The sequence below is a fragment of the Lepidothrix coronata genome, unplaced genomic scaffold (genome assembly GCF_001604755.1).
Source record: "Lepidothrix coronata isolate B3197 unplaced genomic scaffold, Lepidothrix_coronata-1.0 Scaffold103, whole genome shotgun sequence".
Lineage (NCBI taxonomy): Eukaryota > Metazoa > Chordata > Aves > Passeriformes > Pipridae > Lepidothrix > Lepidothrix coronata.
In genome coordinates this window covers 1,907,940-1,927,331 of record NW_016690283.1, presented here as the reverse complement: position 1 = coordinate 1,927,331, position 19,392 = coordinate 1,907,940, and the positions used below count along the sequence as shown (strand labels likewise).

Below are 19,392 nucleotides of genomic sequence, written 5' to 3'. Positions count from 1 at the left end.
GATTCTCCAGTTGGACCCATATGTGTGCAGACACAGCCAGACCCATCTCAAACTGTCTCTGGCCTGCCCAAACAAATCTATCTGGCTGCCATCTCCTTCCCCACCAACACTTTCCGAATGCCTCCTGGGGAGCTGCAGTGATTAATGACTTAATGGCATTATATGGTTTGGAAAGTGAGACATACTGTACCAAAGTTCAACAATTTTCATTAACTAGCTCATGACATACATGCCAGCTATGACTTTTCGATTCAAAAGTTTAGATATGGAGAGGAAGAGATTTGTTTTAATTAGCTCTTAATTTAAAAAAAGAAGTATTGCAAGGTGGCTTTTGGGACAGGAAACTGTAGTAATTTACAGATAGACTTCTGGACATTCAAACTATATGAGAGTCCATAGCAACAGTCTGAGAAAGTTCAAATAGCAGCTTCTTTTTCCTGCAATTCCTATTTGGTTGAGTTATGAGCATTATTTTTTGTTGAAACATTTGTCTTCATGCAAAGTGTGGTCCCTAGAAAACTGTAATTTTCTACTAAAAATCTTATTTTGCCAAAATTTTATACCTTCTTTTGGAAAAATGGAATTGAAACCATTTTATTTGTTGAAGAGGATTGACTTGTTTTATTTCTGGCTAGTTCAATGCTAATCTGAATCTTGTACTGGAGCTCTTGAGGCATTGTAAGAGCTCAGTAACTCAGGTCACTCATGCCTGGTGCTCTACTGTGTCCCACAAATCTTGTCTGGATTGCATTTTTTTAGAGCACAAGCCATTACTGGAATACTGTCTGGCCAAGGATTTTGAACACCCAAACCACAATTCACATGAGGCGTTTCCAATACAGCATTTCCAAAACAAAACATACACATACATGTTTTTTTTAGGAAGGATGAGCTTTATAGTCGGCAAAAAATGAATCAGTCAATACCTAATTGACTGTAACACAACTTTTCAGCACAGTCTCCTGCAGAAAAGGAATTCCCAAATTTAATGAATTGCTGTTGCTTAGACCAAAGAGGAGACAGCCACTACATTCAGCTTTTTAACCTGTCCTCCTTGCCAAGAATGGGCTGTCTCTTACATGGTACTGTCTAGTGATTTCCCAGTCCATACTGAAATGCCGCAAGACATGGAGCCTACATTTCCCCTGGGGTATTACTTCACATATTGCCTCATTAGGAACTATTAGATGATCAGTGTGCATTTTCCTACTCTTAATTTCACCTTGCTATTCCAATCAAATCTCCTTTCACCACTTTAAACTACTCTCCCGCTTCTTTCAGTGCCAATTTCAGTGCCTGTAAGACCCAGTGGATTAAACTCTGGGGCAGGGCTGCAGGGGTGAGCCAGGCTGCCACTGTCCAAGCACTCCCTGAGGCTGGGTGCACATCGCTTTGCACTGGAGCAGAGAACAGAGGATGACAGCCACTGAGCTATCAGATGTCTGTCTGTTCCACAGCTCCTCTGCTACACATGCTTTGACAAAGCAGGTAATAGCTTTCAAATACTTTTTCATTTGCTGCAAGAAATAAACACGTTGCCCTAGTAGCCCGGGTGGTGGCCAGATTAGTTTTTCGGGGCTTGTGATTTTGCAGTAGTGTGTAGATGCACTCCTAAACTCAAAGCTCCAGAGAGGTGCCTCTTTGCCCTAATCGTGCTGACTACAGCATGTTTATCTTTCCCTGATATGCTATCTTCATCAATTTTACCAGCCCCCTGATGACTGCACACGTTGCTGTCCCCATGCATCATGCTGAGACCTGCTCCTGAACCAGGGCAGAAGGAGAAATTTGTCATCAACTCTTCCATTCGCTTGACAATAACACGGTCTAATATTTCATGAAAATGAAGTGCCCAGAGCACTCCTGATAGTTTACAGTTGTGATAAAGAACGGTCAGATGGATACTGTCAGCCATTAAACAGTTTGCAATCACAGAGCTCCAGCAAGAAAGCAAAGGCCTTTGGGCCCTTCTTGGTGTCAAATGTTGTGTCACCAGTGTAAAGGATGTTTCTAAGAGCAATTCCTTGTTGAATCAAGAAGTTGTCCTTTTTTTTGCAAGCCTTCTACCTACATGCAAGCTTCCCTCATAATCTATGTTTGCTCTGAGACACTAACACCGCTTGCTTTGCAGCACAGAAAACTCAAGATGTGATTTTTAAATTATCACACTTCGTATATTTCCTCTCTTCTTTTTTTTCTATCCAAGTACAGCAACAGCAAGCTGAGTCCCAGGCACCCATCGAATATTTCACTCAATCACTGCAGCTCTGCCCTGTACCCTTCTGGGCTTCACGCTCCAGGAGACACCCGCTTGCCTGGCAGGCTTTGCTGCCTTGCTTCCAGCTGCAGCCTAAGGTGCCAAGAGTATCATTCCCAAAGACAAGACTCAGCTGTCTCGGTCACACAACATGTCTTGCACCAGGGAGGTTACCTGTGTGTTTGGGGACACTGGGGGCAAGCCCTCGACTTCAGTCTTGACTTTGCTGCGCTTGTTAATTACTGGATTGACGGTGCTGCTCACGGCCGACTCGCTGCTTTGCTTGCTCTAGGAAAGAAAACCAGGCAAGATATGGCACTGGGGTTTGGGATGAGAGACAGGCAGCAGCATGAACTTCAGGAGTGGCAGGGGACAACAGGGTATTGGCCTGTTGCCCTGGGTTTCCTATGAAAACCAGCCCGTGTGTGTTTGTGCAAGGCAGAGGGATGGAAGAGAGGGAAGAAGAGTCAAGGGCAGCCCCATTTTCTGCTCACCAGTGAGCTTGGCCTCACCACTGCTGCACTGTTTCAGAACAATCCAATCCATGTGAAAGCCACCCAAGCCTTATACAACCCCCACCCAAGCCACAATTTTATTTCTCAGTGTGATGAAATGATTTGTTGAGAAAATGAATTCCAGGGGGGAGCAGGGGGCTCTGGTTATGTATGAGGGCTCTGGCATGCTGAGTGCATGAAAGACTATGTGTGTATTTTGCTAAGCTCTTAAAAAATGAGAACAACTTCAGGAGAAAAAACATCCCATTGTATGTGCATAAAATTGGAACATTAATATTTTCAATACTCTTGCTAATTGCTCAAGATTGGTCCTGCAAATTATTAAACAGAGGCAGAACTCCTGCCAGCCACATTATTTTGGTAGCCAGTTTGTAAGAAGAAAACAAAACCAATCAATCAAATAACCTGCAATAACAAACAGAATTTGCAGTGCAGGAACCATGAGAAACCCTAAAACAATAAACCAGTCTGAAAAGTTCAGTATGATACAACTAAAACAACAATTTGAAATGGGTGTGAAATAAGGTGAAATAAGTCTCTGGGGAGAAAAGCGACTGCAATTTAAACTTTGAAGGAATGTAAGTGGAAAAGAAAAATGATTAAGAATGTGTTAGACATATTCACTAATCCAGTGCATGTGGAGGGCTTGTGTACACATCTATCTGCCTGGGTGAGCTCACAGGTATTTGTAAGGATGCTTTTGAGGTGTGGGATTTCACACACATCATGGCATTCCTAGTTTTCACAATCTGGCCCCCTAGTTTTGCAAAATTTAACAGTAAAAATCAACAGCAGGGATACACTGAGACGGAAGCTACCAAAAAAAAAGGAACAGTAAGTAAAATGTGAAGAAGTTCTATGTAGGATGCATTTATTTGTTAAAGATAAAGACCACTGGCATAGTTCACATCAGTGCAAAAAAGGGAGGAGGAATTGGTGAAGGTACTGATGAAGTTTGATTCACAGTGCTCAGGTACTTGGAAAACACTACAGCACGTGCTGAATTCTCTCGATTTCAATAGGACATGGCACATGTTCAAGGAGATTTCCTGCCTGAGATGACTTTGCATATCACGTTCAACACTTGATGGATCAAGGCCTTTGGTTTCTGCATGGGTAGGTACGTGTTTGTGCAAGGAAGGGATGTGGATGCAAAATTTGGCTGTGACTAGTCAGAACAGTAGCCAGGAAAAAGAAAAAGCAACATAAGGGGCTAGTATGAGTAAAAAGAGAATGGGTAAAACTCCCACAGCCACCATGAAGGGCACTGCTCATTTGGAGGACCAGGATAGCTGCTCCTACCTGGCTGGAGTCAGAGATGCAGTTGCTGTTGTTGCTGATCTGTGTTGGTGGTGGGTTGACCGAGATCACTGCCATGTGCTGCCGTGGGGGGAAGGTCGGGGACGGCTGGATCAGGGGAGGAGTGTGTCCGAAGGCTGAGCTCAGGCCTCTTTGTTGGGTCAGGATCTGCTGGTACGTCACAGGGTTAAGGGGGTGGGGGAAGCTGAATGCCGGACTGCAGCAACAAGAGAAAGAAAAATGATGAGCAGTTATTTTTAACAATATTTGTCACATTAGCTAGTGCCTGATTCAAGTTTGGCTTCCTGAAGACTCCAGGTGACAGGCTGCGATGCCCTAGCTAGATGCCTTCAATATCACAATAAGCCTGACAGCCTGCTTTACTGCAAAGGCGTGATTTGTCTCGCGTGTACCTCAACAAACTGGTGAATCATTTTGACCCAACACAACTGATACTTTGTAATTTCTTTGCTTCTTATGTGAAAAAAACAACAAAAGCCCTTGTCAGGGAGTGCAGAAGAGGATGGGATTTGGATACATCTGGCTTTGCAGCCCCTGAGGCTCCTGGGTTTTCCCAGACAGACCTATTTTGCAGACTCGCAACCTTGGGGTTATGCTAACCTGGATATGAAAAACCAGCATCACCTGGCTCACTTGGCACAGATTACAGCAGGGATGAATAAGTATCCACTTAACATAGTCCAAAACCATGCAATTTACTCTGCATTCAGGTGAGGGGAGTGCTGGCTCAGGGGACTGCTGAAGTATGTCACCCTTCCTATGTAGGTCACTGGTTCATCTCCAATCTAGGTCAGTGGTGACCAGGAACACCACTAGCCCCTGGCTGCTTGGGAGATAAGTGGGGCAACAGGTGTGAGACAAACAAAGCTCTGCTTTTGGAAAAAAGGGGTTCACCCCCAGGGCCAAGTCCCCTGGGCAGAGGCAGAGAAGCACAGGAGATGCTCTGTGGGTACTCTAAGCCGGTGATTCATGAACCACGGATTCTCAGCCCAAAAACTGATTATTTACCACCTTTAAGAGGTGACTGCCCTGAACCTTTACCCTCATGGTATTTTCTCTCACACCACTAAAACTGCCCAAGGTGTGAAAATGGGGCCATAATTAGCAACATGCTTCATTGCCAATTTTGCTTTTACAGAGCGGATTTCATTCCAGCCTCTAACACATTGCTAAAATAATAACAAAAAAGTCTTTTCACCCAAATTTCTAGCAGTTATCCTGTTATATATGTAACCCACTTTAAAATTCCTGACATTTAGGATATACTTTTAAAACACCAATAACGGTTTCAAATTCTTTATTATTATTAGTTGATTATTCCCTCGGAGGCCAACAATTGACTATTGGGTCAGTCTTTGCACTCTACTGGTTTCTTGAAAATACCAGACACTACCCTTAAAATCTGAGTGTAAGCTGAGATGCTTAGAGGTATGTCCAGCTGATGACAACAGGTAAAAAGACTAGAAAAAAAATTATTACCAGACAAGGAGTTGCAATTTGTTTAAATCAGCATTATGTTTGGCTTTACAGTCAAACATTACAGTTTGATTTTAAATTATGCTGCTGGATAAAGTAACTTACAAAATCACTGTTAGAATTACTAATAGCAATATCTCTGTTATCCCCCACAAGTTTTAGGAGTGCATAATCTTTATAACCCTTGCTTTGCAACATCAGTGTTAATTAAATCTAACATTTTTAACAGTTAAGTAATAAAAAGAATAATAACATTGTGAAACTTGGGTGAAGCAATCATAGCAGGAATTGACAACAGTCAGCAGCCTAATGTAAGGGCTTTTTAATTAGGATTTGAAGAAAACTTTACTCGAGGGTTTAGATTTGTTTTAACTATGTTTTTAGAATTATGCTCTTCAATCCACCCAGACAACATTTTTTCTAAGAATGTGGGCCAATAATTTGGAGAATACTTCAGGGCAATCTCTTAAATCAGAGTGTTTCTTAACCAGTCCAACTGCTCACAGTGAGCATTTAGATTAATTTATTATCTGTTTCTGCTTGCAGGGAGGCATGATCATACTGTAATTGCTGGAAATGTGGTAACCAATAATCCCAATTCAGCCAAAAAAACCCACCCCATATGTCACAAAATACCCTTCCACATGCAAAACCAGATGGGGGCTTTGATTTACTACACTACACAGCCCTGATGTACAAAAGCAGAGGTTGCAAGGAAGGGAAGGTCTCCCTTGCCGGAGGATCATCCTTTTTTTCGTAGGGATGGTTCCTCAGCTGAACAATGCCATTCCCAAAGCTTTACCTGATTGTCCCAGCAGATAAATGGCCGTAGGAGCCACTCGCCGCTGAACTGCTTCTGGAGTTGTTGATATATGCCACGAGAGAGTTTGGGGAGGTCCTGATCATTGTCTGGAGATCAATGCTGGCATCAGACAGTGGGGAGATAGACAGGGCTCGTTTTCGGCTTAACCTTGGAGTCACCCGCGGGCTCGAAAACCGGGACACTGCAGGAAAGAGAGATTTTGTCAGACAAAACCAGTGGGCTGCTCCCTTTCTGCAGGTGGGCTGGAAGTCCTGAGAACTGCTGCACTCATGACTGCTGTGGGATGTTCAGGAGCCAGGAGCAGCGCAGGGATCAGCTGCACTTTGATGGGATGTTTCCTTTCCTCTGGGTGCTGAATGACAGGGGTCAGGCAGTGCCATGAATGCCCCCTTGCTTCGCTGTCTCTGGAGGATACAGAAGCCTGTCCATCGCTCCCTTTCACAGGCACTAAATTAACTTAAAATTAAAAGGGAAACGTCCCTGCAAGGTTTCCATGAGCGCAGCTGTCCCTGTTGACTCGGTGTCAGGAGCAGCGGGCCAGAAGAGCCGCACATCCGAGCTGGGGCAACCATTGCAAATGGTGTGTGTGCTTGTGTGCAGAGGGAACGGAAACCAAACGAGCACCAGCACAATGCTGACCATCCAATTAATGAAGGAGGCAAGGCTCCAGAAACCCCAAAAGTAAATTAAGAGTTTTAAGAGAACCAATTTGGCAGCTCAGGCACAAAGTTCAAACTCTCCCCCTCTGAGGGGACCTGCCAGTGCCTGGGCCCTATTAGCCATTGTCAATCATTCAGGCATGAAGTAATTTCCAACCCTGCCAGTCCCGTTTGTGGATCTGCAATACATGACGAGTTACTACTGTAAAAGTTTGGCATCCCTCAGTGCATCGGCACTTGTAACTGGAATGACTGACTTCATCCAGAGGAAACTCTGCCCAGGCCTGACCCACCTTCAAATCTCTGGGGTGGCATGGACGGGAGTTGCAGATGGGCCAATACCACAACATTCTCCAGTACCAGGGTACCAGATCCAAAACCTGCCTGAACCCTAGCCCTGCCTGGAATGAGTCATCCCTCCAAAGTGAGCAGAGTTTAGGCTGTCTATTTAAAAAAAAAAGTTTCTCAGGGTAAAACACAGCACTTGGTCATGGGACCTGGCTGGTAATTCCTGCCATCCACCCAAGGGTGCAGGAGAGCTCAGCCTCTCCATCTCCTTCCCTTGATGAGCACAGCACTGCATCACCACCTGACTTTTCCAGTAGTGGTCTCCCCAGAGAGCTTCCTATGGGTTTATTCTATTAAACACTGTGAATAAAACACTAAATTGCCCAGCCAGGCAATATGAGCTATTTTCCTCTAGATGTTTGGAGGCACTGATTTTGGTTGCATATCACCAAATACAAGCCTGGCACTTTGCAAGAGCATAAACTTTCCATCCTGATGACAGTCCTGGTATGTGAGAGGTTGAATGAGGGTGAAGGAGGGAAAATATATCCTGCCAGTTTGATTTGTGTTGGCTCACAGAAGTTTGTGTCAACATTTCCCTGAGACCGGTGGCTGAGTTGCAGTCTCCCAGTCTCCACATGACTCACCCATGCACCTAAGTGGCTCTGTCATTAACATGCCTGGGTGATGTGTAATCAACGGGGTTTAGTACCACCATCCTCTTACTTCCCATAATGTCCCTCATTGCACAAGATAAACAGTCCCAAGGTCCCACTGGAAGTCCAAGGCTAAGTTGGTACTTGAACCAAGCACTCTTGTGACTTTTGTCCTACACCATCAAGAGTTGCTACACGCAATACCTTTACTGAAATACTGATATTATTGGGAATTTCTCCTAAAAATCAAATTGTTGCATATATATTGAACACACTCTTCTTATAATATTTTGTATAACTACATTTTGCAGCCTCACGGGCAGGGAGATGAGAGGAAACATGACTCAAGGATCAGGTAGCAAACAGAAAGAGCAGCAGCCTATAAAAACCACCTCTTGAATGTTAAAGATGTTACATGATTTGGAGGGACTAGGCTCAAACCTTCCTAGTGCTTGCAGCTGGAAGACTTCAGCCCCGTGTGTCATGATGAGTGGCACTTCCACGGAAGCTGGAAAAGATGCAGACACTTTGCAGAAGCACTATGGACGCAAAACCAAAACGAGCAAATGACCTTCCCTCAGCAAAGGCTGGAGTGCAGAATTCTCAACCTTCACATCTGGTCTATGAAATCTGAGTCCTCCCAGAGCCCTAGAACAAGCAACGTGAAGGTTGCTTGAGTCTAGATCATAATGGTCAAAACTGTCCTCTATCTGCAATATATTCATGCATTAATGTAACTGGTCTGAACTAATTAAACTTTCTGGTTTTCCCTCCTCTGGCCATAAGGCATCTTGATTTGATACATGTGCCACAACCTGGAAAGACCTGGGTGTGTTTCCTCCCCAGTCATACCTCCTTGAGCAAATTGCTGCTTCTTTCAGTGTCCCTATTTCTCAGTGTCATCTATTTAGATGAGTTCCTTTAGAGAGAGAGGGTTTGTGCTTTATTCTGTACATACTGCACCAGGTGCAATGAGGCCCCATCTCAGATGAGTTGCCAGTGTTTCTGTCCTACAAATAATATGCGTCTTTCCAGATATAGATATTGTTTCCTACATTTGCATTCCCACAGTCTCCTCCTTCTCTAACAGAAGGAAGCAGGCCAGATTTGACAGTCATATTTATCTCTGTTACTCCCACACCTCAAGGGAGATCTGTTTATTAATGTGCCACTTCCCTTGATAAATTACTAAATAGAAAGAAAAGCCTTGTACTCATTTCTCGCTGTTCCTTCACATGATTTATGTCCACAGTGCTGGTTCAGCCATTGGTTGCCATTAATTTGCAGAGGGAAGAAGTCCTGATATCCAACAGAAACCTAGGTTTTGGCAGTGCAGTCAACGTGGGCACCCCTCCCCACTGCTCACAGGTACATCTTTTTTCCTCCATGTAAAACTCTGCAGGAAACTGTCAGATTTTCAAGCTGGCCTGGGAATTCTCCAGCCCAAATCCAGTAATATGCATTGCATTAGTGCCCACTCTAATTCAGATCTTGCAAGTACCATGGACTATCTAAAATGTTTGACAGTAGATCCAATAGGTTAGGCTTGTCCTTTACACAAAAGTCTCCTAGGTCTTGCAGGCTTCCAGGGAAAGCTGTGACCTAAAATCGTGCTATGGATGAACGATTCCTCTCTTCTTAATGACAGCCTGCCCAAGGTGCCTGGGAAGGGAAGCATCTGGGAAACAGAAAAGCAGTTTAAACACATGAAGAAATGCACACTAGTGCACTTATGAAAAGAAGATATTTTCAAAATTATTATTCTAAATCAGACTAGCAGCACTGGGATCGTTCTTACTAATAAAATTGGCCTGACCTAATCTCCTGATCTGAAGACACTAAGCATGAGTGTCAAATGATACCAGGCAGCAGCACGGGTAAACATTACTGTAGCTGTACACATAGGCAAGGTGTTCAGTACGGGCTGACTGACACCCACTTGGGCACGTAAGCAAAATCCTCTGTTGCCTGAGGTCCAGTGATGTTTCAAAGGAAAAAGCACACAGAACTTCTTCAGCAGGGACTGTGCCCAGAGAAGTAAGTGAAGGTGGGGTCCATTTTTCAGACACAGAGATGGAGAGCTTCGCAAACATTTACCTCTAACACTTCCTCTCTCCTCTCCCCTTCAAAAATGCTAGCTTCTCAAAATGAACAGGGGTAGTTTCAAGAATTTTTCAATGTTTGGAAAATATGTTGGGGGAAGTTCCCAAACTGTCAGAGTACCCCCATCAACACTCTTGAAAGGAAAAAAAAAAAAAAGGTATTTTTTCTGATTTTTTAAAAGGTGTTTTGTTCAAAAATCTAAAATTTTTATAGGTTAACATGAATTTTAAACAGTCACACATTGAAATAAAAGTAGGACATAGTTTCAAAATTAGGCCCACTCCTCTATCAATGTTTCAGTTTTTAAAATTAATTTCTCTGTGCCTCTCTACCTGAGATACAGATACTTCTTACCTTCAGTTTCTTTCTCTCAGTTACTGAGAGATGGGAAAACCTCTTTTTTCTCACCCAGGTCCACAAAGAAGCGATGAGCCAAAGCCCACACAGCAAAACAAGAGAAAAGATAACTCCCTGAGATCTCTGTATCGCTGCCTCCTTTGGTGTTGGACAGTATTTCCAGCCAAACACATTTACAACATCTCCAGGGTGGGTAGTGGCTGTTACTGTAGCAATTTGCTCTGCTACTTCTACCTCTCATCTTGAAAGAACATTTATTAAAACTAGCAGATGCTTTCGTGGACTTTAGAAGATGGAATGAGTTTACTAAGCTGACCTAGAGACACACCTGTTTGAGATATCTCATCTTACTTTCAGACTAATTCTTTCCCACTTTGAAAACATGGGATGTTGATGCACTCATTTTTTGGACATACTAGCATCTTGGTTTTTATTTATTATGGTGTATATCAAACAAATTAGCTCTGAATGGAAAAAATCTGATTTTGGTTTTGCAAAATGTAAAGATACCTTCTTAGAATTCAAACTGTTTTCAGATTTCAAACAACAGAAATATCCTTTGGCCTGAAGTAAGACATAGGAACTTTGAAGCCAAAAGACTGTCCCCTTCTCTCTCAGAGTCAGGAGGAGAAGAGAATTGGTGAATGGAAGGGTGCATAAAGGTTGAGTCCAAAGCTCCTGGCATTGGTGGCAGCATTGTGGATGGCAGCTCATGAAGGCTTTTGACCCTGCTGCCTTGCCTTACAAAAAGTCAATGCCAGATACATTTTGCAGTGTTTTAACTGTTTTGCACTGGCCTTTCCTTACTATTTCATATACAGACCCAGACACATTGACTGTCATAGGCTCAGGTCTACCTGCTAGAGAATAAATATAATCCACATACTTTAAGAAATCTTTTAAAACTGCCTGAAATAACTTTTCAGTAGAAAAAACTTGACTTTATAGCAGCACTATCTTTGCAGGATAAATGTAAATGCCACAGCTCACAACCAAAAGCCATTTTTCTCCTGGGGTATGTGTGTTTAAATAGCTCATTTCTAAATTAGCAAGAATTCAAGGTTGAATTTTCAAGTGACGCTGGCTGTGTCTGTCAAATATCCCAGTCCAGTCCTCCAGCAAGCCTAGAGCTCAGAGGCAAGTCCAGATTTCTTAGTTAGAAGGTAAAAGCATCCTTGGTAGTTTCCTATAGTGTCTATGAATTATCACATCCACAAGTTGCTCAGAAACTGCAATACTCTTCCCAAATTTAGATTAATCCACAACAGGTCAGTGATGACCAAATGGTCAGCTTTTACACATGCAGCAGCTTGTGGACTGAGTCCTGTGGATGATCCCAATGCTGTTTTGCACAGGGGCAGAATAAGATCTTTACTCATCTGGGAGGTGGGAGCGGAGGTTCCCACTCTGACCACTTACAGGAACTGTGGGCCACGAGAGGGATACTACAAGAGACAACTTTTCTGGAGGGAGATTTCAGACCTCATGACACACTAGATATAGTGGTAGCAAAGCCCTCCTGAGAGGAAACACCAGGCACTCAGTGGGAGCTCCTTCAAGGCTCCTTCAGGGTACGGAAATCTCTGGCAAGTCTTTACAGACAAGCATGTTGCTGTGATCTCAACTGCAGAGGGTCATCGGGGGAGTTTGATCCCAAAGGGATGAGTCTGTAAGGCACATGGGCTGCAGATGGCTCACCATCACCCTGCACCCCACAGAAACCCAGCCAGAGCCACTGCTCCCCCTGCCTCCCCTGGCCCAGTTCCAGGATAAATACAGTGTTATCAAAATTGTCCCTCTTCCTGACCACTGACCAACAAAACTCCATCCTAAGTGTACAGAAATATACCCCCCTCCCATCATCAAATTAAATCCAAGAGCACTATAAAAACACAGAATGGTCCCTTAATCAATAAGCAGCAGCAATAAACTACAAACACTCTGCGTAACCAGTTCCTTATTCCCCTCTCTCTTTCTGCAGAGGCAACACACCTCTTTTTCAGACTGCAGCAGATGCTGGACATTTGTTCTGGCACCAGATGCTGTCCTGGGACCCTTCTTTCTTTCCTCCCCAGGCCGATCAACTTTGCAGTTCAAGGAATACTAATGCTTCCCTCAAATCCTCGCTGAAAGACAAGGCTGCATTCTTCTACTCCCAATCCACAAGGTAACTGTTTAGTCGACCCAACTTGCATATGTAAATTGAATTCTTTAGAAACCAGAGTGCAGCAGGATTCCAGACACAGCACTTATGGGATGCTCTGGGACTTCTTCTCTCTTCTGTACATATTTTTCTGGGGAGAAAAATAGCATTGCTGGCTAGAAATGGGTGGGAAATTGTTTCCCATTCTCTGAACCTTTTCTGAGATTTCAGCAAGTTTCCATTCTATGCTGGGACAAAGAAAACAACAAAAAAATAGGTCTTTGAGAGTTTTTTAAGGAAGTGACTACAGGGCGTGCCGTCTGCCCAGAGTAGCCAACAGCTGGTTTGTTTGGGAAGTCATCTGCAGTCTGGCACATCCATCCTGCAAACCCAGAGCTGCTGGTCCCTCCAGCCTCAGGCAAGGCACTTCCTTCCTAGGTCGCCATGAAGCTGGGCTCTCTCCATTCGTCCTGATGGAGCAGTTGCTTCACATGGACCTGCCAAAGAGAGTCCTGAGCTCACCTCTCACGGACATGGGCCCACTGACTGCAGTCAACACCGGGCTGCACTGCCAGACCTGCTTCTTACCCTGCTGACTACTAAATCATTGCCTTCAAGTAGAAAGGCTCCAACAACACTGACTGAAAGAGGCTGATGAAGCTGAATCACTGTTTGATTTGGGGAAATAAAGTCCTGCTTGATGATTTGCCCACATCCCAGGCAACTGTGCCAACTGCTGGCCTGCTGGCTGTGCTGTGCTGAACAAAGCCTTTTCCCAGTTACAGTTACAGTTACAGCTGGTTGTGAATCAAGACATTTGTGACTGCCTGGCACCAGGCAGTGAGAAACAGGGCAGGGATCCTCCCTCTAGCTCCAGGAACTGGACAGAATTCAGTGACAGCACTGCAGGGTCATCCCTGCTATTGCTAACTGTAAGGTTGCAGAAACACATCTACGCAGCCTTCCTGACCTGGAGAGACTACCTCTGTGTAGCACCACCTGGATCTAAGTTGGACTCAAGATTTTTGTTCCGCATTCCCTGATTCAGCATGGACAACCCAATCACACTTTGAACGCTGTGCAAAGTGATGGATTTAAAGATGATCTCTACTTCCCACCCTGGCCATAGAGTCTTATTCCAAAGATCTGGATCTTTTTCTTAAAGCTTCCACCGTTATGCTCACTGATCATTTGATCTTCTTTCTCTTTGGGGTCTCCAGTGATGCAATGGCTTTGCTTTGTACAGCACTTTGAAATCTTTTGAGGTACAGGGCTATAACAGTACCAGCACAGAGTCACTCTGGATAGAATCCTCTTGAGAGAAAATGGCACCTCCAGAAGGGCAGAGGGTAATCACAGGAACCCCCCTGCTTAGGGGCAAAAAACAGCTGGATGTACTAAACATGATTAGAAAGTAGTAGTCATCTCCAGGGTTATCTGTGCTCCCCACCAGTCTTTACTGCCTCAGGGATGCTCTTGTGCAATCACTCCATCACCTGGAATAATCCACCATGTAGCAGCACTTCTAGAATAGAAATGCAAAAGACTGTTTTGATCTGGTGAACAGAATCTGTAAGTTTGTCTCAAACTTACCCCATCAGCAAAGCTGTGACATTGGAAAGTGATTAACTTTTGATTTTAAAGTGTAGGCTTTCCAAAAACAGGTTTAAGCTTGGATTCAAACTCCACTCTTGGATTTTGAGTCCCCTTTGGGTAAGGAAATGAAATGGGAGAAATAACTGAAGGGTTGTTTAGTCTCCACTGGCCTCAATACCCTAGCAGTCTGGTGTGTAAAACTTAACTCTGGTCTACTTTAGGGGTGTAATTACTTCTAGCTGCACACTGAAAACCCTGCAAAAGATGCAGCTCTGGGTACTCTAGCTCAGTCAGCATTTGAACACTCAGAAGACGTGGCACAGGGTTGGCACCAACAAGCTCCAGATGACATTTATATCCTATTACTTTTCTTGACCCTAGACGTGATGGGATGAAAAACACAACATAAACACCATGAAGGCATTGAGAAATCCTCCAAGAAACAAAACTACAGCAACCGGAAAGACTGTGTCTGTGGAAGAACTACCATACCCAGTGTCTAGGCCTCCCACGGACCTGCAGATGTTTGGAGGTGATGTGACACTGAATAGGCCAGGTTTAATATATGCTTATCTGCTGCTTTTTCTTTCACAGGTGCCAGTGTTATCACAGGTGTGTGACAATGCTGCAAATGAATTCTTATAAGGTTTCAGTGTTCTGGGGCTCCCTGAGAAGAAAAGGGCTCTCTGAATGACAGACTCAGTGAGGTGGTGACTCACTGGGGTTTTATGCATGCTACTGATATTCCTGTCTCAGAAAAATACCATAAGAGGCTGCTTTATTAAATTATCTGTTCAACTATTTACTTAGGCCCTGCTGATTTAAATTTTTTAAATAACTTTCTAAAAAGAGAAGGAGATGCTGGTTCCTCAGCCAGCATTTCAGAGCCATCCATTTTACTTTCTGTCTTAATAATGCACAGTTCTCTCTTTTCTCCGGCTGATGGATAAACCCAAACATGTAGACCAGAGACTGGCACTGGGCTGCTGCTCTTTTACGCATTCTTAAAAAGTAGCCTTCTGGTGTCTCGTGTCACATTCTCACAGTGTTTGAAAGTTTTCATCTCAAGCAGAACATGTGGAGGCCCAGAAAATGCTTTCCAGTTACTCATCAGCAAAGCTTTACCGAAGGATCATCATAAATGCTTGGTGAGTCCTGGCTCTGCAGTGAATCACAGTTATGAGCTCGGCTGCATGAAACTGAGAATCTTTGATACATGATTCACTCTAGAGTTGTTTTCAGGAGAAGGCAAACAGTATGAGAGTCTTCTGCCAAGGGGAGCACCTCAGTACCTCAGATAAAGACTGATCTTCAGCAAACCAGAGGATGAAACATCTTGCTGCGCTGAGAGCCAGCCTACGTTACCACAAAAACAGTTGTGATTGCTTTCCTTCCTGGTTGTTTATCTGGCACCTCAGTGAGGCACTGCTGGTCAGAGATGGACTAATAAGGAGGGAAGGAGGAAGGAGTCTTCTTCATAAGCCCGAGGAGAACTTGGCAGGGCTGGTTTGCACCCATCTGCTATAACCACAGGCATTAACCCTTTGGAAGGAAGACAGAGCAGTTTTACTGACCAGCTGCTTTGTAGCAGAGAAGCCCAGGATATACTGTGGGTGTTAGAGGGCAGGATGGTACCAAGGAGCACATGTCCTCCCTTTCAGAGTGGGATTCAAATTGCCGATTAATCTAAGAATTGGCAGCAGAAAATGACTGTTCAGGTAAAACTTCCACAGCAGCTGCAGACAAGAAACTGTTTTTTCATTAGAAATATCTGTAAGCCCCCATCACTGAACAGCCAGAACAGCTTTTATCATTCTAAACCAGTCACTTTATGAAGCAGCAAGACCACAAAGTCTTTCATCTTAAAAGCTCAACAACAGAAACTTTGAAGCGGTAATGAAACGATGCAGATCTCCACTCCAAATTTATAATGGTCCACAGGCAAATCCAAAGGCATCCCAGGAAACAGAAGCTGGATCTGAAAGTCGAGCTGAGACTTCTCTTTCTTGCAGCAGAAATAATCCCCAAACTGCCCTCTGTAGTATCTGTACAATCCCACTTCTCACAAGATGCAGCATAAAGTGAAAGTAAAGACATTTCTAACAGCTCTGAAAATCATTTGAACCTCAGATAAGCTTCCAGATAGATTTTACGCATCTCACCAGGGCAGCAGTCAGGCCACAGGGGTGACTCAGCACCACAGTGCCTAACATGATTCTATTTCTTCTTCATTTAGCCAGGAGCAAGAGCTTTCTGGGTTTATAACACTCAATACTAGCACAAATACCACATTCCCGCATTTTTTCCTCCCACAAAGTACTAACATATTCTCTCCACCACGGTTCCCTGTTAACATATCTCTTCTCCCTGGGGACCTGGGAGGTCCCGACAAAGGTGACAGGTCCACTGCGCCTAGCATGGCTATGCATGGAAATGGCCCTCCTTTTCCCCAGACACCAACCAGGCTAAACATTGGGTGGGATGGGGAGCTGGAGCTGGAGCTTGCCCCCAAGGGTCACCCATGGTCAATGCAGCAGGACACCAGCAATGCCCTCCTCACTGGACCAGCAGTCATGCAGCAAACATGCCACTGTCTGTAAGAGACCATGATGTATGTATTTTAAATTATGTATATTTTGGAAACAGGTGACCTTTCAAGCACAAAATTATAGTGCAGCACCCATGGGTTTCAGCAGGGCAGAGTGACCACATATAGCAACCTCCACCCGGAGGGCAGCCCCATCCATCTATCCCAAAATTTCAGTCATGCCAGGGAGGACCCAAACTGCTACTCACCATCAACGGGGCTGAGGTAATCGTGGAGGTGTGCTGTGCTGGCTGCTCCTCCGCCCTGCATGAGGAGGTCCCCGTAGGGGTTTGGGTGGCCGGCCATCAGCGTCATTTGGTGGTAGTAGTCGGCGGGGTTGGCTCCCGGTGGTGGTGGGGGCAGCCCGAAGAGACCTCGTTCCTTCAGGTGCTCATGAGCCACTGTTGGAGCCGCAGGCGAGGAGAAAAACATGGGGAGAAGGTTCCCACTGCTATGTTAGACCTTGGTGCTGACGTTGGAGGCCCTGTCTCCCCCCGTGCCCCCCGCCAGCCCCAGCCACACAGCTCTGTGTAGGGCTCTCGTGACGTGTGCTTGGGCGTGCTTCTGCGGACAAAAGAGACTAAGCTGGGGCCTCTGCATTCCTCTATTTCCGCAAATTTATAAACAATCTCTCGTTCCCCCTTCTAATAATCCTCCCGTTCGGACGCAGCCAGCACCCCTGGGAGGGGGGAGAGGGCCCAGCTTGCCGGCAGCAGTAACCCTGTCAGCATTAACATCCCTGCCTATTAGAAAGGAAAGACAAATGCAGCCCAGTTCCCGATAGCAGCGTGAGGAAATTAAAGCCAAGGTCTAATGCATAGAACTAGGTTTAGTGTCTGGCAGCATAAAACCATTTTGGCTGCCAAAGCCAATTACACTCACTTTCTCCCAGCTGTAATTTTTCAAACCTGCCTCCCCACCCGCTTGCTCCATTAACTTATTTACCACCGCCTTAAACAAAAAAAAAAAAAGGAAAAGAAAAGCAACCCCAAACACAATGCCTTTATTCCACAGCAAACAATGAAACTGGCTTTGGAAGGAGAGGACGAGGCAGAGCACATGCACACCAGCCATCAGACCTCTCTGGGGCGGGAGGCTGAGAGTTCGGATGACGTTTTAGGGGAGGGAAGAAGACACATGCATGTCCCCATCACTCTAGAGATGTTTTTTTAGCCACAGAAGATGGTTTTATGCTGCCAGGCACTAATCCAGGGGCCTTGTTGCTCTCTGGTGCACTTTGCTTTGCAGCAGCAAAGGGCTGCCTGCCCCTGCAGCAGCTCAGGAGCCAGGAGATGTTGGGGTTTGCTGGGTGCACAGAGACCAAGTCCCCAAACCTCAGCTGCTCCCTAGGCACTAAGCCAGGCACCTGCAACCATGTAATGAAGCTCTCCTGATGAAGCAGGGCATGACTTATACCTTGCCAAGTGCAAGGAGTGTTGCACATTTTCCCCTTTCCTGGCCTGGACATTTTTGTCACCAGCTCCCCATCATGAAGTCTGATGGGGCTCAGAGAGCATGATCACCTCTGCCTGCACCCAGTGCCAGCTCCCCACACACCCCTGCCTTCCCCAAAAGCTGCAGGGCAGCTTCAGAGTAAGAAGAAAAAAGTATGGCCCTTCTCCTTCACTCTAGAGCCACCCTGATCACAGATATAAAGCCCATAGGGGATAACCCAGCTGGCGTTGCCTCCTCTGCAATGTCAGTCCCAGACAGACCAGGCAGCCAGAGCAACTGTGACCCTCTTTGGGGGAAGCAGGGCTCCCAGTAAAGATGTAAGATCAGGGACGCTCATAAGAGAGACAAGAGTGCTGCAGAAAGGAACGTACTTTAAGCAAAATATTTATAATATGATCCAGCAGTAATAGCTATTCTCACGCTCTGCTTTCTCAGTGCGATGATGCAAAACAAATGTGTAGTTAAAGGGGAAAAAAAAACAAAAAGAAAAAGAGACAGCTCTCCCACTTCAGAGAGCAGCTGCAAATCCCCCAGTTTTAGGGAATTTCAGTACTGATGAGCTACAAAATCTCTGCAGTACCAGTAGCACAGTGTCTTACCATCGGCGGGGCTGAGGCCCCTGGCAGCAGAGATGACGGAGAGCGTGGGGCTGCCGTGGACAGAGCGGAGGTAATGCTCCATGTGGGGTGCCACGTACGGGTGTGGCGGGCTGAAGGGCGACTCGCCAGGCCCTGCTGGGTGTGGAGACAGGCGGATGAGGGAGATGTCGGAGATGACGGGACTGCCGCTCAAAGGAGGAGGCCTGGGAAGAAAACAGAGACACGCTGTCACTCACAGCCACTCGGGGCGGGCGTAGCCGCCTGCCACCCTTCTCTGTCCTGCCCCACTGCCTTTGCCCACGAGAGAGGAGTTCAAGCACATAGTGGGAAGAACATCCCCTCTTGGCATACACAGAGCCTGAAGTCCCCAAGTTTCCCACAGACAAGCACCTGTATTGCACTAAACATATATGTACGCAAGGTGGCTCACCCCAAATGGGCTGCTGTGAAAACGAGCACGAGCTGCTTCAGGCAGTGCCTGCACACACAGGCAGCATGGAACACACCCCATGCTAGAGGTCCCACCCCTCTCCTTGCATGGGGATGCTGGCTACACAA

At 45.4% G+C, this 19,392-nt stretch overlaps 1 protein-coding gene across 1 annotated transcript in view; it reads right to left on the bottom strand.

Moving 5' to 3' along the window:
* The window catches only part of GLI2 (GLI family zinc finger 2), a 190,831-nt gene that overhangs the window by 22,810 nt on the left and 148,629 nt on the right, over positions 1-19,392 (bottom strand). Inside the window, exons 4-8 of the mRNA XM_017823590.1 lie at positions 18,835-19,037; positions 16,990-17,181; positions 6,371-6,572; positions 4,075-4,288; positions 2,432-2,545 (exon numbers count right to left, since the gene is read on the bottom strand). Coding sequence (XP_017679079.1) covers positions 2,432-2,545; positions 4,075-4,288; positions 6,371-6,572; positions 16,990-17,181; positions 18,835-19,037 — 925 coding nt within the window. The remainder of the gene's footprint in view (positions 1-2,431; positions 2,546-4,074; positions 4,289-6,370; positions 6,573-16,989; positions 17,182-18,834; positions 19,038-19,392) is intronic.